The sequence below is a fragment of the Eschrichtius robustus genome, chromosome 16, assembly GCF_028021215.1.
Source record: "Eschrichtius robustus isolate mEscRob2 chromosome 16, mEscRob2.pri, whole genome shotgun sequence".
NCBI classification, from domain to species: domain Eukaryota; kingdom Metazoa; phylum Chordata; class Mammalia; order Artiodactyla; family Eschrichtiidae; genus Eschrichtius; species Eschrichtius robustus.
In genome coordinates this window covers 18971272-18995290 of record NC_090839.1, presented here as the reverse complement: position 1 = coordinate 18995290, position 24019 = coordinate 18971272, and the positions used below count along the sequence as shown (strand labels likewise).

The 24019-nt window shown below is 46.8% G+C and overlaps 1 protein-coding gene across 2 annotated transcripts in view; it reads right to left on the bottom strand.

Annotated features, from left to right (window-relative positions):
• CHD6 (chromodomain helicase DNA binding protein 6) overlaps positions 1–24019 on the bottom strand; it is a 208229-nt gene that overhangs the window by 35233 nt on the left and 148977 nt on the right. For both annotated transcript variants that reach the window (XM_068565429.1, XM_068565428.1), the window contains 9 exons: positions 21020–21184; positions 19550–19729; positions 18402–18512; positions 16559–16761; positions 15296–15495; positions 14435–14594; positions 9181–9270; positions 6811–6914; positions 882–1011 (listed from right to left, as the gene is read on the bottom strand). In XM_068565429.1, the coding sequence (XP_068421530.1) occupies positions 882–1011; positions 6811–6914; positions 9181–9270; positions 14435–14594; positions 15296–15495; positions 16559–16761; positions 18402–18512; positions 19550–19729; positions 21020–21184 (1343 nt within the window). The remainder of the gene's footprint in view (positions 1–881; positions 1012–6810; positions 6915–9180; positions 9271–14434; positions 14595–15295; positions 15496–16558; positions 16762–18401; positions 18513–19549; positions 19730–21019; positions 21185–24019) is intronic.

Genomic DNA, 24019 nt, shown 5'->3' with positions numbered 1-24019 from the left:
TAGTATCTCTCTGAATGCATCTTTATTATCTTTGGGGCAGAGAACGTTATGATAGCTAGGGTGTTCATCAGGAGCTAAGGACAGATGGAAAATACATTTCATCCTTTTCTCAGCCTTAGCACATGGTTAGGGGGCCTGGCATTGTGTACCCTCATGTCCAGGCTTGCCCGTGGCCCTAGGAAATGCTACTTTTGGGGGGAAGATCAGGCCAAAAGCTTACCAAACACAAGCTAAGAGATATATGTGATGTTTTCCAAATATATATATATATATATATATATATATGTGAAAACCACAGCTTTTCGCTATTTAGCTTTCCTATGAATTTACACATTTTGGAGTTATGCCCAAAGTAATTAAAACTCGACAAAGGGGACGCTTCCATACTTTTTTGCACACAACCCAGTGACAAGACCTGAAGGCCATGGCCATCAAGCAGTGGCTCCTAAGTCCACCTTACTCACGGACCATGAAATCTTTAAATAACACTGGAATTTCATCTGAGGCACTTCAAGGTCAGGAAGCCTGAACTTGCTGTACCGCTTCTGAACTTTCTGCCAAGTATGAGAAGTTATGAGAGATCTGAATTCTTCCTTGAGAATCCTCTGACCAGACGAGCCTGATTAAGGAGTAGGCAGGACGGCGGGCAGCTTGGGGAACTCAGGAAGGACAGGAACTGGTATTTGGTTCAAAGTGTCTGGGATTCAAGGGAAAAGCCTGAGGCATCGTAGGATGTAACCAAAGCAGCAATTTTGGAAGGCAGTTCAGGTTTAAGGGAGATGCCAGACCGTGAGGAAGAGACTATTAGCGTGCTGGATGTATGCGGTCAGAGATTTGTGGCGCGACAAGTCACACTGTGGTTGGCCCATGAAGCTTCTCACCTTTCGGGAATGTCTGAGGTCCCATCTGTAACACCCTGCTCTGCAGAAAGGGACTTCTCGTCTGGCATCCCAACCTTCTCCAGGAAACAAAGTGCTGGGTCTGCTCTCATGGCATTGTACCTCTCGTAACCTGATCAGGGGTAATGAGGAACAACGAGGTCATGTCAGAACTCACAAGATCTGCCTTGCGCCCTAGACAGTCATTTTGTTTCCCTTATTAAATAAAAAGCAAAACAAACAAACAAAAAAATACTGATTTAAAAATAACCGGATCCTGTAAGATTTCCTGTCAGAGGAAGATCCTTGCACTAAAGTGGACACCTTTGAGGAAGTAGTGCTTGCCCCAAAATCAAAGCTGATGTAAATATTCTGTGTCCGTGAAGACACACAAGATACAGATAAAATTCCCACTTGTTTGCGTCTTTTGGACAGCAAGGGAATCAGGCAAGCTGGTTTTGCAATTTCTTCCCCTCACCAACCCCCCAACTCTGGACACCCTATTATCTTGTCATCTCATGAACAGGCCTAGTTTTCTTATGGTCCAATTTTATCCCATGTGTTAGAAAGTGAAGCTGAGCAAAGTAATGGATGCAAAGGATGAAATATAAAGAGGACTACTGTGATTGCCGATTGGATTAAAACAGACCCGTTCCCTCTATATTCACAAACTCAGTATGAAATCCTCATCTACTGGCCAGGGCTTTGGAACTGCCTCTCACCATATCCCCAGAGTCAAAAACAGATGGAGGATTTCTGATCCAGAATAGAGACCTCAGACAGAAGGCAAAACAATGAAAAAATATCCCTTTTAATTTGATAATGCCATGCACGACAATTTGTTATTTTATTGTATCTAATGTAATCCTATAATGAGACAGGAGTATTTGGTCACAGCTAATGTCATATCGAACTATTTTGGGGGAAACTCCTTCATGATCATCAAAACCCTTTCCACGTTGCCCCTAACTAAGTCAATTTCTAGCTCTGTAGTATGTACAGAGAGATCCCATCACAGGTGATGTAAGATGCTGTACCTAAAATGAGTACCGGCTTGGCTGCTAGTAACAGACTTGATTTTACTCTGTTGGGTATTTCCCTTCTATATTGGTTTTTGTTCTGATATCACTGTTGACGCTGTTCTAGCCCTCACGTGTAGGCAGCACCTGGTACTTTTTATCTGAGGAGCTGCAGGTACTTGTATCTTTTAATTCAAAGTGACATTTCTGCCATCTCCATGACAGGTGCTGCCTGCACGAGGCATATGGCAGGAAAAACTGGTGCCTTATGTTCTTCTTTATTCACTTATTCCTTAGGGCAACTGTTTGATTACCGTAAGCCTCTCTCATGAGACTGTGGGCTCTCCAGGGACAGAATCTGTATCTGTTTTTGCTCATCATTATACATTCAGTACCTGGCACAGGGCCTGGCACTGTACACACTCAACAAACCGCTGACTGGATGTGTCAGTTTGGCCCAGACTCTCTTCCAATAATCACTGTAGGAAGAACCATTCTCACCCTCTCCCCATGGTCTGCCTCAGCTCACATCACAACAGAAATGCCCTCCATGCTCCTGCTGTCTTGAGGACGTGCCTGCCATCGTCTCTACCTGCCCCCTCCCCAGGAAAAGAGGGATGCTTTATCTCATAGCTGAGATGGTGAAAGCTTCCTCCTCTGACCCTTTATCATGGAGGGAGGTTAACTGTCCATGAGGGTCCTGCCCTCACGCATGCTGCGCTGGACAGGGCTTGAAGCAGGCCGGTCCCTCCAGGTGCCTACTACCTGGGTGAGTCTCTGCTCTGCAGACTTCTTCTTGTCATGTGCAGGCCTGAAGTCTAGACAAATACGGCATTTCTATTTCTCAACCAGCTATGAAGCTGGAGGCGAGGAAGAGTGATTGACCCAGTTCCCTAGAAAACCCTAACAACTGTCCTGAACAGAGAGTAGTAGGAGCTGTAATAGCAACATAAAGACATAAACAGTAGAGCAACAGGCGGCGTAGGCTGCTTGCCTCTCTCCGCTTAGTCTAGAAGTTCCTCTACGAGAATATGAACAGAAATACTAAAATCCATAGCTTGATGAGTATTTCATAAATCCAGGCTGCCCTAGAGGGGCGGCCGCCATTTCTTTCATTCATTCATTCATTCATTCATTCATTCATTCATTCATTTATTTATGGCTGTGTTGGGTCTTTGTTTCTGTGCGAGGGCTTTCTCTAGTTGCGGCGAGCGGGGGCCACTCTTCATCACGGTGCGCGGGCCTCTTACTATCGCGGCCTCTCCCGTTGCAGAGCACAGGCTCCAGACGCGCAGGCTCAGTAATTGTGGCTCACGGGCCCAGTTGCTCTGCGGCATGTGGGATCTTCCCAGACCAGGGCCTGAACCTGTGTCCCCTGCATTGGCAGGCAGATTCTCGACCACTGTGCCACCAGAGAAGCCCCCCGGCCGCCATTTCTTAATGTGGTCAAGAGCATCATTCAGAACAGACTGGCTGCAGGGCCCTTCTTGCTGTAAGCGGAAGCTCCAGCCGGTTCTTCCACAGTGGTCAGCTCGGAGATGCAACCGGGGCTTTGGTCTTCTGATCTAAGCAGGGTCGCAGCAGGCTATGTCTGGGGGGTAGTAGAAGATCCACAAAACCTTGGAGGATGAACAGCTGTGTATTTCTTAACAAAGAAAATGGCTGCAGCTCTACAGCTCATACTATGTCTCCAGGGCAGGGAGGCAAGGCAGAGAGAGCTCCTGATAGAACCTTGAAAAGTAAACACCAGACAGCTTGGCTCTCTGAAAATACCACATCTCCATCGGCTGCTGGGTACCTGGGAGTTTGTCACCGGGTAAGACACGTTGTGTGGGTTTGGTTATCCTGTGGAGAGGGCTGTTCCGTGGGGTGATGAGGTGTGTTACCCAGGTGAGGACAGGTCTGAGCCTAGGCTCACAGAATGTCTGCTGGGGGCTGACCAGCACCCCGCCAGGAGTAGGATCTGATTTGGACAACGCAAGACGCCAAGGAGGATGGAGCCAAGCACAGGCATCTGTCCAACCCAGCCTAAGTTTGACTCCAGTGGCACTGTCCAACTTCACGGGTCTGGTCCCATCCAAGAGTGAGCCAGTCTGCATGTGTGGCTTAACACCAGTCCCCCAGCACTGGGTACAGAGGCTAAGTCTTCCCCATCTTTACAGCGTGTCTGCTAAGCTCATCACATTACACCAGGTACTTCAGGCACTTGCATGCGTCACCTCCCCGGCACCCCCACCTCTGACCCTGAATACCAGAGCTCACTCAACCGGGAGAACCTGAACGGAATGGGTGATGCACCGTCTTCAAGTCTCACAGGCATGCCCAGGAAACACTTAGGAATTATTAACTTGCAACCCTGCAAGCCGCTTCACTGAGCAGAAGAATTTTAGATTTGGAAGTAACCTTAGATATCATCAGATTGACTCTACCATTTCTGATAAGAGACTGGTTCGTTGTGCTTCACGGAGAGGTCACATGGTTTCTCTTCTCATTTCAGAGCTGAGTTCTAGCCCTGCACTGTCCAGCAGAGGAGCCACATATGGCTAATGAAATTTGAACTAATTAAAATTACATAAAATTAAAAATACAGTTGCTCAGTTGTATTAGTAACAGTTCAAGTGCTCGACAGCCACACGCGGCGAGCGGCATCCGTAGAGGACGGGGCAGAAACAGGATATTTCCGTCATCAGCAGTACTTCTAGTGGACAGCATCGCTTTAGCCTAACCTCAGTGGTTTTAAAAGTTTTAACTGAGTTATAGCTGATGTACAATATTATGTTAGTTGTAGGTGCACAACAGAATAACTGGACATTTAAATACATTATGAAATGATCACCACAATAAGTCTAGTAACTATCTGTCCCCATACAAAGCTAATACAGGATTACTGACCATATTCTTTGTGACTTATTTTATAAATAGAAGTTTGTATCTCTTAATCCCCTTTACCTATTTTGCCCACCAACCCACTTCCCTCCCTTCTGGCAACCATCATTTTGCTCTCCGTATCTATAAGCACCTGTTTTGTTTGTTCATTTGTTTTGATTTTTAGTTTCCACATATAAAGTGAGGTCATGTAGCATCTGTCTTTCTCTGCCTGACTTATTTTACTTGGCATATTACTCTCTAGGTCCATCCGTGTTGTTGCATATGGTGAGATTTCATTCTTCTTTATGCTCAAATAATGTTTCATTGTATATATACACACCACATCCATTCATATGGATATCCATCCATATCCATTCATCCACTGATGGACACTTAGGCTGCTTCCATATCTTGCCTACTGTAAATAATGATGCAATGAACATATCTTTTTGGATGAGTGTATTTGTTTTCTTCGGGTAAATATACAGAAGCGGAGTTGCTGGACTGGATGGTAATTCCGTTTTTAATTTTTTGAGGAACCTCCATGCTGTTTTCCAGAGTGACTGCACAAATGTACAGTCCTATCGAAAGTACACAAAGGTTCCTTTTCTCCACATCCTTGTCCACACTCGTGCTTTGCTGTCCTCTGATGCTTGTGGGTCACCAACCCGGGGGTGTGGGTCCCAGGCTAGACTGCACCTCCACCTCTCCTACCCATCTTGTTCTGGGCTCCTCCTTCACGTCTTCATTTGGGGAACCTCTTTTCTGCTGGTCCTCAGGTCATTCTCAGAGACATCTACTCTGTGAGCAGGTGTAATTCCCATGTGCCCGTGGGAGGAGGTGAGCTCAGGGCGTTCCTGCTCTGCCATCTTGATTCTGACTCCCTTTCCCCAGTGGTTTGATAAAGGGCTCTCAACAGAGCCTCCCAAAGCCTGCATCTGTAACACCAGAATCTACGTTTTGAAGGGATTCTTCATTAGAATAGGTACACGTGTGGTTGTTACGTAAATATTGCAGGTTGGCCTGCAAATGTTGAAGAATTCTTCTACTCATAGGGCGTGTGTTAGAAAGACAGTTAACCTTCCAAAGGCAGAGGAATAAGTGACAGTGAACAGCGCCAAGCACCTGTTATGCACTAAGCGCATGTGGGCACTAGGCCGCCCACCTACACTGTCTCATTTAATCTTCAAACAACTCTCCAGGTAGGTTGTCTTGATACTCTCCCCAGTGTACAGGTGAGGAAATAGGTCAGAGAAGTTTATGACTTGCCCAAGGCCACACATTTAGTCAGTGGCAGAGCTGGCAGTGAAAGCCAAGTACACCTAACCCTTCCCACTTTAACCCCTGCTCTCCAGTTCAAAATTTTGGCTAATTCACCTGGCAGGGAAGGTGTGTATTAGGCACATTACAGAGGATATTATCTGGGACTTTCATTATTCATTTTAACAGTTGGCTGAAAGCAAGGGCAGGTAGTTAGAACAAGGCCAGAAATGAAGAAACAGGACATTTATTTCAGTTTTTCCAAGCTATTCAAAAACCTCTCTCAGTCCCCTTTGGTCTCTAGGTTACCACATTTAAAAAAAAAAAAGATGTTTATGCCATCTACTGTTCTTGAATTTTTATACCAATAGGGCAAAAAATACATACTAGGAATATGTAGATTAGCTAGAATGACCTTAGAATTCTGCATGCATGTGACATGCTAAAACCTAACATTTCCCCCATTTATTTACTGCTTTACTCAAGAAACCCTGGGGCCTACCACGTGACAGGCACTAGGCCAGAGGCTGGGACTGTACGAGTGAACAATCCCACGCACAGTGGTGCGGTGAGGCGAGTGAGGAAGATACACACTGAACAAAGCCCTTGTGGCCACCCTTTCAAAGTGCCTCACTGATACTTACATTTGCTATATTTTCATGACTCACACATTCATCCGGCCAAATTTCTGAGAGGACAGAGGTGGGGCTCTACTTTCTAAGAGAGACATACAACAGGCCTATGGAATTTTTCAGGAAAGAGAAAATATTCACTGAAATACTCACCATGTTTGAACACGCCAATCAGAAGCGACTTGTCGGCCTCGGCATCCCACCAATCCACTGGGATCTCCACGTAGTCGATGTCAGGCAGAGGAACGTCCAGTTCCCTGTGGAAGGAAGGGCGTGGACTCAGAGTGCCTTCAACACAGACAGAAAACAACACAAGAGCTCCCAGCCTGAACCCTCGTACTAAGCCACATCCCGAGCTGCACGCTTAGAAGTAACAACAAATGAGAGGACTCAGATAGCTGGGGGCCAAGATATCTTAACCAGGGCTCTGCCCCTGGTTTACAGAGGGAGCTACATCAGCAGATGTACTTGGTGTTCAGGCTCCACTCAGACTGAATGATGCAGAATCTGAGAGCACCTCGTGGAGAACGCACAGCCAGCCAGCCTGGGGTCGGGCTGTGGGCTCTACACGTGTCAGGTGGTTCTAATGTGCCTCTTCGGTTGACAACTGCGGCAAAAGCCAGCAATAGGTTGGTTATGTGAAGGCAGAACACCCCTTCTGACTTCATACATGATACATGCATTCAGGTGTCTGAATTCATACAGGATCAAATGCTGCAAAGTGCCCAAATCATCTTGATGCAACCTTTGGAGACCCCAAGCACTATTCGAGAACAAGCTAGTCTGCACTGCTACACGCGGAGTATGAAGAGAGCCTTTCAGAGGCTAGCAGCCACAGTAGGAGGTGCTTCCTGGTGAGGGTCTGCTAACGGTCTGCTGGGTAAAACTTCTGGCCAAAGGGATGCACACAGCTCACCCCAGGGAGCAGACATGGAGGCATCAGCCCCTCTCTGAGTTTCTGTCCATGTTCTGAGAGCTCACATGGACCCTTAGCTGACTGGCTTTACTTGTCTGAGCACCGTCCTTACTCTTTTGAAGGCTCTGGGGTTTGGGGGAGAACATCCAGCTGGATGGCTCTTCCCTCCCACCTCCCAGCTGCCTGGGATGGTGCCTCTGCAATGTTGAAGTTTCTTCTTCCGTCAGGTTCTTCTTGCTGTGACACGGGGCTGCCTGCCCCTTGCCAGGCCCAGCTCTCCCTGTGGGGATGGGGCTCCCTGGCCCCCACCTCTCCAGGCAGTGCTCCTATCTGGCTTCACCTCAGGGCCCACTGCTCTGCCTGCGTGGTGCCGCGGGCTAAACAACTTTTTGGGGGTGAGCTGTGATTCATTCCTCATGGCACTTTCTGCACAGTAAGATCTACATGGGACCAGTGAGAGCTAAGATTCAGGAAAGCAGAGGGAAGGAGGGAAGCGGGGGAAGGGGCTGGGCAATGGACCTACTCGCTCCACGTTCTACTAACTTCCCTCCATCTACACATCTAAGAAAGCACATGACGGGGATGAGTAAATTCAGATACATTACTTCTGCCCAGTAACACTGGATATAAATAAGCAGGTTGAATTCTGCTGCATATACATGACTCACAAATTGAACCTTTTTACCAATACACCCAACCTCCCTATCCTTACCAGAAATGCCCATAGTAACTACCAAGTAGTAACAGTCAATGTGATGACTGGTCCTAATTACAAAATGCCTCAGGGGTAGGACTGTCATTGCCTTTCACCTCTCTCCTTCTTTAGTGCTCCCGTGACCACTAAAACCATTAGCACTGCCCAATGGAAAGTAAGAGAAAGAAGAAACCACGGCCCCAGGGAATCTCAAAGCACAGTTCAAATACCAGCACTTGCTATGTCCCCTGGGAACAAGCGGCATTGTAGGGGCCAGAGCAAACTGCCGATCTGGGGAAGGTGAAGGAGGCCGTCTGGGGATCCCACTTATACACTGTGACTTCTGACAGTCCAATCAAGTAGTAGCTGGGGGCTCAGCAGCCTCATTCCCCCAAATCCAGGGATATTCCCACAGGATTCTACAGCTTTGGAAACACTAGCTTACAAAACTAAGGCACAACACATCAAATGGTGACAAAGTATTAGTAATACGACTAGCAAATAAAGGAGAACCACTCAAAGGTAGAAGAGGACTAAGGCCAAGAGTGGGATTCCAAGTAAAGCTTTTAGTCTACACCTGTTGGATCAAAGTCACTAATATCTATCCAACAATGATTAGTTAAGGTAGAGAAATGACTGCTTTAAAAGCAATTTTACAACACTACTGGGAGAAAAAAAACCCAACTAAGAACCTCACCAAGAGCTGTGTTTTTAAGCAGCTGTTTTCTCCTTTATTTCACTCGTAGATGATCTGGCTGAATCATCCTCATTCTACCTGCCTGGTCTACCAGGAACTGGTCCTGGGTGGGAGGGAACACGGGCCTCTTGAAACACAGGCAGGTTTGCCCATTTCCATCAACAGGCACTTTATGGCAATTCTTTAACACTGGGAGCTAAGGTTGACCTGTTTTACCTGGCCGGAGTTCCTTCAAATGCTTTATCCGCTGCTTCTCCCAGTATTTCAGCTTTTAAGTAGTACAGCATCCGGACTCGCAAAAGTACCCTACGATACATGAACACAGTAATGAAACACATTAGAACCCATAAGCTGCCTGTGAACTGCCATCCCCAAGCTGACCTGGGGGAATTCTGGGTGCTCCCAGGTTGTTAGGGCTATGAAGTTATATATGAGAAAGCACTAGAAAAAGAAAACACTAGGTATTAATGGCAGAAATTATTGTGGTATCTCCATTTCACTCAAGAAAACGTATCTCATCAGTCATCTGTTAAGGTCACCCTATGGGCGTGGGAGGTGAGGGCAGCAGAAACAGCATCCCACCTGGTCCTTAAGAGCAGCGGTCCCCAACTTTTTTTTTTTTTTAAATAAATTTATTTATTTATTTATTTATTGGCTGCACTGGGTCTTCACTGCTGCATGCGGGCTTTCTCTAGTTGCGGTGAGCAGGGGCTACTCTTTGTTGTGGTGTGTGGGCTTCTCATTGCGGTAGCTTCTCTCGTTGCAGAACACAGGCTCTAGGTGCGTGGGCTTCAGTAGCTGTGGCTCGCGGGCTCTGGAGCGCAGGCTCAGTAGTTGTGGCGCACAGGCTTAGCTGCCCCGCGGCATGTGGGATCTTCCTGGACCAGGGCTCGAACCTGTGTCCCCTGCATTGGCAGGCGGATTTTTAACCACTGCGCCACCAGGGAAGCCCAGTCCCCAAACAATCCCTGGCACCAGGGACCGGTTTCGTGGAAGACAATTTTTCCATGGACCCGGGGGGTGGTGTGTGGGATAGTTCAGGCGGTAATGCAAGCGATGGGGAGTGGCAGATGAAGCTTCCCTCGCTCGCCCGCCGCTCACCTCCTGCTGTGAGGCCTGGACCACTACTGGTCTGTGGCCTGGGCATTGGGGACCCCTGCTTAAGAGGGTTCACGCTGTCCACACGGCCACAATGACCTCTCAGGCAGAGCTGCCTTCCAAGAGGCTCGTTACTAGTTTCCGAGTTTAGTGACAGGTGAGGTTATGTTGAATGGTGCTGTTTTCAAATAGTTTCACTGGCACATAGTTACATGTTACATGAATATTTTAAAGTCTTTTTCATGGCGATACTGCCAGAGAGCAATTCCGTCTTCTCTCCTGTGATTCGGTGTGGACCACACTCAGGCTTCATGGGAATGCCCCAGCATGTTTGAGATGAAGCAATTAAGTATTTGTTGGGCAACTGGTGTGTCCTGCACCGTGCTGGTACCGTGAGTATGTAACACAAGTAAACGTTAGTTTAACCTTGTTCTTGAGGAGCCCACAACAGTCCAATTGTGAAATAAGGCCAGCCACAAGAGAATCAGAGCACAGCAGACGGCCGTGGGGGGTTAGGGGCGGGTGGCTTAAGGTATGCAAAACACAGAGCGAAAGCCAAGGACAGGCACAGAGAAGCCCACCACATCTGAGGAGATGCTGCAGTGAGGGTTACAAGAGTACCTGCCACTGTGTTGACATCAGGCAAGAGTGAAGGCGAGCTACTAAAGCAGAAAGAAGCCCGTTCACTCGTACTTCTGTAGGAACTGATCTCCATGTAAGTTGTTTAAAAAGAGTGACGAGAACACAAACAGCACGTAAAGTACATACTACTTTAGAGAAGGTAAGAGGCGGCTGTGCGTTCCCACTGCTGGGCCCTGCACAGAGCATCTCGGGAGGAACCCGTTTAACGGTGGTCACCTCTGGAGAGGGAAACCAGGGTGCTGGAGCGGGAGGAAAACTTACTTTTGACAAAAAAATATTTGTTAACACGTGTATGTATTACCTATTCAAAAGGTGTTTAAATAACGAAGGGTTGAGGCCTCTAAAAAAGCACAGTTTCTTAGATCTGGGTTGAGAGTGCCACTGTGGGCTTAAGTTGTAGGTGGCAACATAAAAGCTCAAACTTTTAGATGGGAAAGAACCCTTACTTTTCTGCCATACCATTCCTTACCTCAGCTGTCAATCAACTCAATTTCGAGATGTTTTTTCAAAGCTCAGAGAATGAGAACTCTTAAGAATTTGCGATCGTCCCTGATCCTTCTGCCTAGCTGGCAGTAGCTGACGGCCTCCTTAGCGAGAACTGGAAAGAGGCTGTCTTAGGTATAGGATTCCTGCCCGCTTGGATCTACCTCAATCAGAGGAAGGCTTCCAGAAGATGTAAGATGCAGCTGTTTCTATATCTCCAAAAAGAGGCAAAGGTGTTGATATCTGGCAGTACCTACAGCACAGGAGAACAGAACTGAAAGCCAGTAGTATTCACCTCTACTGCAAATGAGAAGTAAATCAACTCAGAGGACAGACAGACAACTCCTCTTAGAGAGCCACTTCCTCCCAGGCTGAGATGATAACCCCAGGTGGCATGTGACCTCACCGGGAAGGAGAGCTGGAGCTGGTCTGTGACACCCTTCACTTCAGCCAAACAAAACCTATTAATACTTTTGGGTGGCGGTATTGCCTTTTCTTTCATTTCTTTCTTTTTCTAAAAAACTATTCTCTTGGTATGAAATATATTTCCAGAAAGTGCATTTTGCATACATGTACAGCTTGATGAATTTCCACATACTAAAAACGCACATGTGTATCCAATATCCAGATCAGGAAACAGAACATTTCCCCAGAAGGCCCCCTGGTAGTCCCTTCTGGTCACTATACCCACTCTGAACAGAGAGTCACTGCCCTGGCTTCTTAGAGCTTAGATTTGAAGCAGCTGCTTTTTAACCTCTTAAAGTTCTTTTGATAACATCTTCACGCCCCTAAATACTATATGTATTACTAATTACGCAAATGCTTTGAGTACTCACTATGTGCCAGCATGTATTAGCTCACTTAATCTTCATAACAATGCTGAGGCAGGAACTATTATCCTCATTTTTAAAATAATTCACCTGCAGGTAAGTAATGGGGCCAGGACTCAAATCCAGGCAGTCCTGACCCCAGAGCCTTTCCTGACGCACATCTGGTATTGGGGTGGCAGTAAATGTGCTAATCAACAGAGCCCACAATTCTAGAAGCTCACAGTCCAGTTATGCTAAAGAAATTCTGCCTGTTCTCTGGTGCACCTCAGGCCAGAACCAGGACCCAAGATCAAAGGGTGGAAGATTCAAGGAAGCGGCTTTTAGATTCAATATACAGAAGGACAATTAATTAGAATCATCTGGTAATTAAATGAGTGTGGCTGAGAAATGGTAAACTCCCATCACTAGGAAGGCTCGAGCAGAGGCTGGAGCCTGTCCCTGTTGGGACACTGCCCACAGAATTCCCACGCTGCGTCGGAGGAGCTGCAAGGCCCCTGCCGGCTCTGAATCTCTTGGTCGCTGAGCCTGAACTAAAGAGGACAATACTCTCCATCAGATTCAGATTAATAAACAGCAGTCAGCTTCTTCAAACCCAGAGAAGTGCTTTACTGCATTATTCTTCGATTCTCGGGGTAAGGCTTGCACTCAGGAAAGATCTTGGGGCTGGTGGTTAGAAATGTTAAGGAATTCCTCAAAGGTCACAATTAGTTCTGCCCAACATCTGTGATCATCTGTGCGGGTGTCAAGGGAAGTTCTATGTTAATCTCTCCAGCTCAGCCTATTTTCAGTGCTCCAGACCCACCTCTGCAGCTGGGGATGGGAGAGCCAAATGCTGCTGCTGTGACTTAATAAGGCAAAACCTGAGTCCTTCGTGTTGCTCTTCAACGTTTACTGAATGTAACGATTCTGATTCTGTCATGGCTACAGGCACTGCCATTCTCCAGCCTACGAGGCTAACGGCCACAGAGTTACCTGCTTTCTGTATTCCTCATCACACATGATGGATTCTTCTTTAGTCACATCTCTCATATTTGACCCTTTCTCCCCAATTCTACAGTCAGCACCCTAATCTAGGTCATCACGATCAATACTTAGTATTATGACAGAACTCTCCTAGTTGGCCATTCAGCTCCAGGTAAACACCTACTCCATCTTGCAAATTGTTACCGGATTAATTTTTCTCCCCCAGTGTCATTTTTTATCATGTCTCACTTGTTCAAGAAATATGGTTGCTTAGTACTTACAACAGAGTGACTCCTCGGTGAGCCTGCCATACCAGGTCTCCCATCAAGGAGCCCTCGTCCCTGCCAGCTTCCTTTCTGCTCCCTCACAGTGACTCTGATTCAGTCACAGTGAACATGCCGTCGGGTCCTGCCCCAGCCAGGCTCTGCTATCAACAGCGAGTGCCCTTTAAGTCTTGGCTTGAGATCTACTGCCCCAGAGAGCTTGTACCTTTGTGTGCGGTAGTTTTTATTACAGTATTGGGCATGAGACCTATCTTCAGATATTTGGAGGGATCAAAGGACAGGGTTAGACTTCAGCAGTAAAGGGAAAAAACCACAACCCAACAACTACAGAACCATTAGGTTGATGTTACAGGGAGGAAGAAAAGACCTAGCAAAACATCTTAATTTACAGGATAATAAACTCTTTATAACCAGAGGTGTGCAAGCTGAGGCCTTCTCACTGCCTACACCAGGAATGCTGAGGAGGTAAGTCTTGCCTGGCCTAGGAAGCTGGGCTAGATGGTTGCCAAGGGTCCTTTTACTTCTAACAGATACACTGTACAGCGATGCAAATACCCACATGCAAACCTGTCATTGTTTTGTGGCTGGGTGCCCTAACTCCCCCAAACTAAACGTCACAAGAACAGTTTCATTTTCTATCACTTTCTCCTTTATCTGCGCCTGCCCCACCCCAGCTGTTAGCCTCGGGATATAAAGAATACTATCTCAAATGAATGTCCATCAAACACGGGGAGGCCACGAATGTCAAAGCAAATCTGAAGAGGAAGCAACCTGGCAAGGGGGTGTGGCTGAGAGCGGTGGCCACCAAGGCCGGTCTTCTGCTCTCCCTGATATGCCCTCGGGGGTGGAGGGAGGGAAAGGAAAAGAAGAGCAAGCAGTGAAATCACCAGTGTCCTCCGTGGATTTTGAGAGTCAGGTCAGAAGATGCTGTACGAACTGCACTGGTAAGAGAGGCCGGGTTCCGGGGGAGAAGAGAGATGATTAAAGGAGGTAGAGAGGCTTCAATGAGACTGAACCCTGACCCAGCTTCAAGCACACAGCCTATCCGCCTTTCCAGACCTTGCACGGTGGTACAGGGGCATCAAGTGGCCTCCCACAGCCCCGTGGGGGTCCCAGGAAGCCGCGCTGTCAGAGCGGAGCTGCCACCAGGGGTGAGGGGAGCACACTCACTTGTTGCAGTGCTGTTTGAGGTGCTTTTTGTAGCCATCATCGTGCAAGACCACCTCGGGGTTGCAGGTGGCCAGCCAGTCTGCATTCTTTAACTCTGGGAGCAGCAGCTGGTTCTTCGTTTTCTTCCCCTTCCTCCCTCTGGGGACTGGAGCGGACAACCCTGAGACAGAAAGGTACGAATATGAGCCGAGACGGCTTAAACGTGGCTGTCGGAACAGAGCTGGGCTAGGGTGGCAAAGAGGCAGCCGGGCTATGCACGGTGGCCCTGGACGACAGGCCCCACTCCGCCGTCCCCCAGGCAGGGATGGCGAGGAGACACCCGGTCCCCTACTTAGTAACCCCCAGGACCATTCAGTCAGGCAGCAAGAATCTACCGAGTGTCCTGTAGGATCACTGCAGGACAAGAAAGGTGTAGCAGAACCTGTGCTCGTGGGGACCTCACAACCTAGTCGGGGAAAAGGAATGCGTGATCTGAGACGGGAAGGTGAGCTGTGTCTCAGCACAGGGAAGGAGCAGCACAACGAAATGCACAGACAGAGGTGGAACTGAGGCACAGCACGCTGTGTGAGTCCCCATATCAGAGAAGGAACCCCTGTGACACCCAGGTCAGTGGGCAGGACTGGCATGTGGGGAACTTCAAGAGGGCCCAACTGCACTTAAACAAAATATCACAGCTAACACTGGAGGATTCTGAGGGAGAATGCAAATGGAAAACATCAGCATCCTTTCCCACAGGTAGCATTCTGGAAATACACCTGAAAAAGAGATGTCCCCAAAGCACAGCAACATGGGCCAACATGGGAAGAGAGGAGGAAGTACAGGGGTTTGCGCTTCTCGGCTACGGCCCGTGCCACCCCTCACCTGAGTGGTTCTGGAGGGTCTGGGCCTGCCCATCTTTGGTAGGCGTGATCAGTTCCCAAATGAAACTCTTGATCTTCTCGTCCCCCTTGTAGTGCTTGACACAGTACACCAGCAGGGCCCGGCAAATCATCTCCATGTCCTTCTCGTTCAGATGCCACTTGAATCGCCCATGAGTCAGAATGTCCTTCCACCGGCCCCAGCTGAGAGTGGAAATACAGAAGGGTGTTAGAGGGCGGAAGGGCCACGCATGCCTTCGACACAGCAGGACAAACAGGAGCCGAGTGCTTCTCGACCCCTGTTGGGCTTACTGATCACCCTGAGGGCTTTGTCCTGAAAGACCTTCGAGGATCGCATACTGTAGCACACCAAATGTCACTGAGGTGACCTGGACACTGGACACAGAGAGCTTCATACGGCCACTAGAATGTTAAGAAGGGAGGGATGAAAATATTTGGAGCGAGGAATAAATCTGGAATTAAAACAAGAGTCCAGGACTTCCCTAGTGGCACAGTGGTTAAGAATCCACCTGCCAATGCAGGGGACGTGGGTTCAATCCCTGGTCCAGGAAGATCCCACGTGCTGCGGAGCAACTAAACCCGTGTGCCACAACTACTGAGCCTGCGCTCTAGAGCCCGCGAGCCACAACTACTGAGCCCACGTGCCTAGAGCCTGTGCTCCGCAACAAGAGAAGCCACCACAATGAGAAGCCCGTGCACCACAACGAAGAGTAGCCCCTGCTTGCCGCCAACTAGAGAAAGCCCGCGCGCAGCAACGAAGACCCAACGCAGCCAAAAAAACAAATAAAAATAAATAAATCTATAAAAAAAATTATTAAAAAAAAAACAACTGACTCCAGCTGCAGTATTTGAAAGCAATGGTGAGCTCCCAGAAGCTAAACCCTCTACTTCTACCAGAGCCAGAGCCCTGCATGAATCATGCCTTAACTCTAACATCTGCTACGCTGATTCCTTATACGTCCTTGGGGGAAAAAGGCAGGAAATCAGTACCAGGCAGTAAATTAGTACCAGAGATCTGCCGTGACAAGCATATGAGAAAATCACGGCCCGTCTACAACATGGCGGCAGAGTGCGGTGGCTGAGGGGGGCCGCGGGCAGAAGGCACAGCTCTCTCTCCTGCCAGCAGACCCTCCATCAGCCCAGACCCCAGAGGAGAGTGGAGAGACACACTGGACAAACCTCAGGGACTGAACAAAAGAGGGGAAAGCAGCAACAACAAGAACCAGCAGGTGAGGCCAATACCCACCCAAATATGAGCAGGTTCTTCTCCACCCGGAAGCACTCGGCGCGGAGGTAGCGCCTGGTTTTGTCGCTGAGGCGCCTGGACCTCGTGGGCCTCTCATCGGAGTCGCTGTCCAACTCTGAAAACTCCATGAGCTCATCCTCCTCAAAAGAGTTGTAGTGTTTGGTCTGCTTCCTCACGCGCGGGCGGTCGATCACTAAGCTTTCCTGCAAACACAGAGGACTGCTGGGGAGAAAGCCCCTCTTCACTCTCCCTGCGTCCCAATGCAGATCCTGCTGCTGTTCCTCGGGACACGTTTGGGAAAGAACCACCCCCATCTCGTCCTCCAGCAGGAAAGGCTCTTCCCAGCACACCTGCCGTGTCCACGACAAGCAGAGGGGACACTCTGGGACTCGGTGAAGTTGGTGTGTCCCTCCGCCCCCAGTGCTGGCCGCCCCCATCTGCTGGTTTTGCGGTCTAACAGGGGCCTGGGCAGGCGAGGGCCCCCAGCGCCACAGTGGCCTCCTGTTCTTGCCAAGAAGGATGGGAGTGGTGCACCCCAGCTGTTCTGCCCGGCATGCGGAGGCCGCCTGTGCTCTGGAGACAGGAGGAGTTGGAGAATTCCATCTGCTCAGCAACTTTCGGAAGACGAACACAAGTTACTGCCACTTCATTTTGCCTTCCACTGGTGCCACTAACCTTTTGTCTTTCATGGAAAAGATAACCTCTAGCTCGGGAAACTCACCCACTCTGGCAGCTCCCTTGGCCACGACCATCACTTCTCTGGTCTCCATCATTTCATGCTTCTCGCCCCTCCCCCCATGCCTCTTCCCGAAGCTCAGCTAAGCTCCTGCATACTGTCTCAGGGCAAGAGGTTTTTCTTCCCCCTCTTGCCCACTGTCCTGCACACAGAGTAACTCCCTGACTGTGACATTGTTAAACACTAGAAATAGGTTATTAAGGGGACTGCAGAATCCTCCTACCAGGAGAAAAGAGGTTGGATTAAGCAACCTCTGGCGATCCTACGGAAGAATAGTTAAGGCTGGACGCTGGTTACTGAATCAGCTAGATGTACACAGGGACAGTCTCCTGGGGCTGTGAGTCCATGAGAGCTCAACACTCACCCGAGAAGACAGGAGAAGACAGGCAGAAAGTGATGTGTGCTCACCCCCGAGGGAGGTAACTGGGTCAGAGATGGAGTGAGGGGAAACTAACACGTATGGGCTGCCTCACATGGGCTGGGCAGCCACCTTCACAATGTTATCTCTAACTCTGCAAAGTGGGCCTCACCATCTCCTTTGTTCACATGTCTTTTTTCACCCTCTCACTGAGGTCAGTTCCCTTGCCCAAAGACATACAGCTAGTCAGTGGCAGAGCCAGTATTCAAACTGGTTTTATTCCAAGGCCATTCTCTTTCTCATGTTCAGAAATAGGAAAATTCAAGATACTGAAAAGAATGGAGGTGAACCCAACAAACTTTTCTTCATCATGCTTTTTTCCTCTAATGTTCGTCCGAGGTAAAGTTCCTTGCATAGGAAGTGTTGAAATAGAGGAAAATAGTCACATGCCAAGGATAGGATTTTGGCTTGGGTCAGAGGGCTGATCCTGACCTGTTTGGCCAGTTCCAGTTCTAATTGTTTTTATCGAATTTCCTGGACACCCAGCAGACCGTATGCCCCATTAGGTCACTTTAAAGATAACATTTCTCAAGCTCTATGTGCCAGGCATGTTTTAAGTGGGTTACATACAGCATCTTATTTAAGAACTAAAGCTTAGGAGTAAATAATGATTTGAGCTGGTAGGAATTTACGGTCCCATAAGACACCAGTGAAATGTTCAATGAAATAAAATATTCTCAGTGCTGTACCTTCTCACTCTTTGCTTCAGTGTCCAGTTCAGCTATTTTAGCCCATTTCTGCCAAAAGTTTGGGTCATCTAAGGAAATATCCGTTCTGTTTCCTGAAGCCACAAAGCTAGCCTGTGAAGAAGAAAGAGCCAATAAGCTGTACTTGAACACAAACAGTAAAACACCTGTGTGATCTCAAATGCACCAGAGACTCAAGAATATTCTCCATCCGCATTCAAAATCAAAACCCCTAACAGAGCTGCCAAAATGAAAGTGAAAATCTTGAAGCTATTGTTTTAAAATTTTATTTTAAAGGTGGGGTGAGGATATTACAATTTCAACCTACAGGATCATTTTTTTATAACTTAAACTGGGAAGCAGGAGGACAACCCCTGGGAGACGATGGCAACGTATGTCCAGTTGCCCGTGAAAGGGTTGATTCTTAAAACTTCCCTGGATATAGTTTTTCTTTCAGTTCACCAATCCCCAAGTTTCCACTCTGGGAAAGGCCCTGGCTGGGCCGTATGAGGTGTACAGAGATGAGCTATGCCTCTAACGCACAAAATGTCCCTGAAAAAGCCCTTCCCCCATAAGCCACCAAACAGGTGATTTAATCACACAGGTCATGAAGCTCACAGAACCTGTGGCGAGAGAACCTGAGAGTGATCTGATAAGTGGTCTGGTTAGTTGAATTCTAAATCCAGCGACCTGACGGGCAGAGGAAAAAGACACCGAGACTAGAAGCTGGGAATCTTGAATAAAATCTCTTGTCTCATGAAAGGAACAAAATACGTGCTCACTGGAATTTCAACTCCCTGACACTGATCAAGGAGTGCTCTCCAAGGGACTCGGGATGACCATTCGAGGGTTTTGGAGCAGTCTCCGTGAATAGTGAAGAAGGCAAACTGCAAACCCAAGTGTCTATCCTGCCCACGGAAGATCAGCTCCAAGGATTCAGAGTGGTGATTTCTTTTCTAGCTTGTGACTCATTATTCAAAGCCTCTCTAAGAACCTGCATCTCCAGGGTGGCACACACAACAGATGTGTAGCCAGACAATTTCAACGGTTTGCATTTAGACAAACAGCAGCCTGGCTAACGAGGGTCAAAGAATAAAGGCTTTCCTTTCCACTGCCACCCCCACGTGGACTCTGCGGAGAAGGCCTTATACCTTGGCAAAAGTGGATCCTTTCCCTTCAGACTGGATGGTGATGGTGTGGGTTCTCCTCTGCAGAATCTGGTCTATGTCTTCTTCACAGAACTTGGAGCCTTCGTCTTCCTCATCCATTAAGGCACCATAAGCACCTTTCCGGAGCAAGTCCTCTACCTCCATTTTTGAAAGCTGCTGTACCTGGACAGGTCACCAAAGGCTACTCACAAAGTGGGAAATGCATGGGAGAAAAACAGCCTCAAATCTGACCTTCATGATTCAGTACCCAGGTCCTCCACTAATTGCACATGTCAGAAGAATAAAGACACAAGATTTAGAAAATGAAAACCCAGATAAAGACACTCAAGAGAATGATGGGGAGGGCAGGCAGACAATCCTCCAGGGAGCTCTGGAATAAAACCCAGCACACGACCCAGTGGCCCGAACATTCCTCAGGATGCTGGTTATTATCAAGTGTCGCAAACCATTAAAACTATGCACCACTGAAGAGAATATATTTAATGTTTATTTTATGTTTTAGTTTGAGTCTGTATCTTTAAAAACCTCCAGATGTACCAAATGAGCTAAAGAATAATGAGTTATTCATTATTAAATAAATACAACAGTATTGGAAATGATGTCATTTCTTAACTAAAGAAAGGATCCCATGCCAAGTGTGATCTTCTCAACTGCTTGCTGAAAACAGGAAATGGGAGTTCAAAACACCCTTTCCTGGTTCTAATTAAGAATCTGGTCCTCTTTATATCAATCACAGAAGGGAATTCCATGACTCCCAGCACTGGTAACTTGAAGTATTAAACTTAGCAACACATGCATAGCTAAGAGGATGTAGAACATCTGGACTAAAGACAACTCAGAAGGGCCAGAGATTAAGGAGATATTCTGCTTTGTTTGCCTAGACTTTAATACAATTCAAGAATCTTAGCAGCAATTTTTATCCCCTCTAGAGGGGGAAAAGAAGATTGTATTAACTGCCATATTTCAAGCTGATCATTCATTCATTCATTTTTTCACTGATCATCATGCACGGAACGTCTTTAACATGCCAAGTACTGTTTGGGGTGCTGGGTAAGATAAAATAGCTCACCTTCAGGGAGCTCAAAGTCTGTAGTATGAGATAAAGAGCATGGTGATAATTTAGAGTTAAGTGTTAAGATCTACTGATTTCCAAGGGGCAATGTGTAAAACTCTATTTACTGAAATGTTACTGCATGTTGGGCAATCCTACCACCCAACTGCTCCTACGGATTCCTTTACTCATCTATAAAATGCAGAGACCTGAACCTGAACTACCCTCTATTGCAGGGAATTACCCTCTACTGCAGGGAATTACCCATTAAAGATGTGCGGCCTGACTCAATTTAGTGAAAGGGAACCTTAAAACAGCTGTAGGAATGAAGAATTCACAGAGGCCCTGGGCTGCACGATAAATTCTTCTCTAGGCTCGAAAGCAGGTACCGGCATACTCACTCCATTCGTGCTGCCCTTTCGGTTGATGTCCTGAAGGACAGCCTTGTCCAGACCCAGCTTCAGGCTGGCCTTGTCAAACATTTCCCGCTCGTAGGAGTTCCGTGTAATGAGGCGATACACCTTCACGGCTTTACTCTGGCCTATCCGGTGACATCGGGCCTGAGCCTGGGAAGGAAGGAGGGTCACACACATCGTGTCACCAGACAGAATGGTAGCAGCCCAAGGAACGGGGAAATGCTTACATTCCATGTGGGGTGAGTGGCTGGCTCTCACAGTTACGAGTCATGGGACTGATTCTGGAATAGAAATCACCCAAATGCCAGCTACCCCTTCAAGAGCACTCATTTCATTGCCTGTTATTTACTGAGTGACTGCTGTATGCTGGGACAAAGTGATGAGAAGGAGGTGACTTCCTACCCTCCCTAGCTTGTGGTCTGAGTGCAGACACTCATTCCCAGGAAGCTGTCTCGCTCTCTGGGGAAAAGTCTCACCCAGAGCAAGCAGCACCACTTCTTAAGTTTTCTCATTTTACTACAGAAATTTTCATAGACAAAAGAAGAGAAAAGTATAAGGACCTCTTATGGTCACTCTTGCTTCATCTCTGCTATGCCTCTACCCTCCAAGATTACTATGAAGCAAACCCTTGGCATCATATCGATTCATCCTCACATATTCCAATATGTATTTCTAAACATAAGGACTCTTGTAAAACGTATTACCATCGCTATACTTCAAAAAATTAATACTAAGTACTAACTATCTAGTGTTCCAATTTCCCTGCTTATCTCATATATATTTCTTTAAGTTTGATTGTTTGGATCAGGATCCAAATAAAGCCCATGCATTGTAATTGGTTGATATATCTCTGCCTTTGATCTTTCCTTTTTTCCAAATGCCATTTATTTGTTGAAGAGACCAGGTATCTGTCCTACAGTTTCTCACAGTCTATATTTTGCCGCCTGCACTTTGGCTGTGTCACTGAATAGATTCCTCTGTTCCCTTTATTTCCTCTAAACTGGAGTTATACCTTGAGACTTGATCAGGTTAAGATTTTACCTTTGGCAAGTGTAATCCATAGTTGGTGTATAAATTTCCATCAAAAGGTACATGATGTCTGGTTGTCTTTCTTTTGAATTGATGATCATTGCCTAGATCCATGATTTCATTAGTGGTTACAATTCCCCTCATCAATTTTTTGGTTACCCTGATGTACAGTTCATATAGGAGAGACAAGCTAAATGTCTGATTCTTTCTCTTTATTTAATCAGTTTCCAAATGAACACCCTCCAAAAGTGACTAATGAAGATTTTTATAATTAGTTTCTTAAGGAATATAATGCAAGTATGCATTTAAATAATATTTGTGCTATTTTTTACTGCATTGCTGCTTTATTTTTTTAAAATAAATTTTATTTATTTGTTTGTTTATTTATTTATTTATGGCTGCGTTGGGTCTTCGTTGCTGTGCGCAGGCTTTCTCTAGTTGTGGCGAGCGGGGGCTACTCTTCGTTGCAGTGTGCAGGCTTCTCATTGCGGTGGCTTCTCTTTGTTGCAGAGCACAGGCTCTAGGCACACAGCCTTCAGTACTTGTGGCACGCAGGCTCAGTAGTTGTGGCTCTCGGGCTCTAGAGCACAGACTCAGTAGCTGTGGCGCACGGGTTTAGTTGCTCCGCGGCATGTGGTATCTTCCCGGACCAGGGCTCAAACCTGTGTCCCCTGCATTGGCAGGCGGATTCTTAACCACTGCGCCACCAGGGAAGTCCCTGTTTCTTAATGCTGTTCAAATATGGTCTATGGAAAACTCCTCAAGTTGGCTCCTGAGTTCTTTTGACATGATTCAGTCAAATATGGAAAGGAGGAAAACTATGAAAAATTCTGGTATTATATTTGGAGGTATCAGTATGAAGTCACAGTTAGGAGTGTGTGTGTGAATATACACATAGGTAAAGAAAAAGATATGGATATGTCTGTATTTATGTTTGTATGTTATATCAAAGACCAGCAGTCTCTAACAGCTCCCTTGCTTTTTGGTATGACAACATGTTCCATGCTCCCATTGTATATTTCCTGCCCAGACCTGGATTCAGCCATTTTTTCAAGGAGTCCAAGAGCTTCTTTCAGTGGGAAGTGGCAGTAGAGACAACAGTCTGGATGCTCTAGGGATGCTCCCTGCCACTAGGTTGGTCATTGTTCCTGGGCCTACTCAGTGGGTAAAAGTAGAAGCGTTTGTGTGTGTGTAGTGTATACGATCATGGGCACACAAAAGACAAATTACATCATGAAATCATACTGATATTTTAATTCAAATTTGAGACTACGGGATTTTAACTTCATTAACTATACATCTGTATCGCTTTTTAACCATGTAGAAAAGCTCAGTTCTTAACCATGCCAATATCATTACTCATTTGATTTATCCCGCAAATACATAAAATATCAGAAAAACAGTATCATTATGATCACCACCGAAACATAATTACTGAAAACAATGTAAGGTTTACTGCCCTCCCACCCTGGGATATATCCCACCAAGAATGTACAAACTCCAGTGTTTTAAATACACACTTGCAGATAGGTTTCTTTTTCACAGTGGCAGGATCAGCAATTCTAGCACACTTTCTGTGTAATCTAGGATTGAGCAAATGCGTAAATATACTGAGGGTAACAGGAGCCAGGGTTTTCACTGCTGAAAAAGGAAGTTACAAATATGGAAAGAAGAAAAACTAGAACAACTCTGTGGCATTAGAATGGATTTGGAGGTATCAGTATTAACTCATGGTTAGATGTGCACATATGTGTATAAAACCACACACAGACATGAATGTGTGTGCATTTGTTTATGTAGACACATGCATGTATATACACACATATACATATGAATGCATGTTATGTATATATGTATATTTATTCCCTGTGTGTGTATGTATGTAGTCTAGCTGTGTCCACTGAGAGGGCCTAGAAGCAATGGCATCCCAGTAGCAAAGAACATAACGAACCCTCA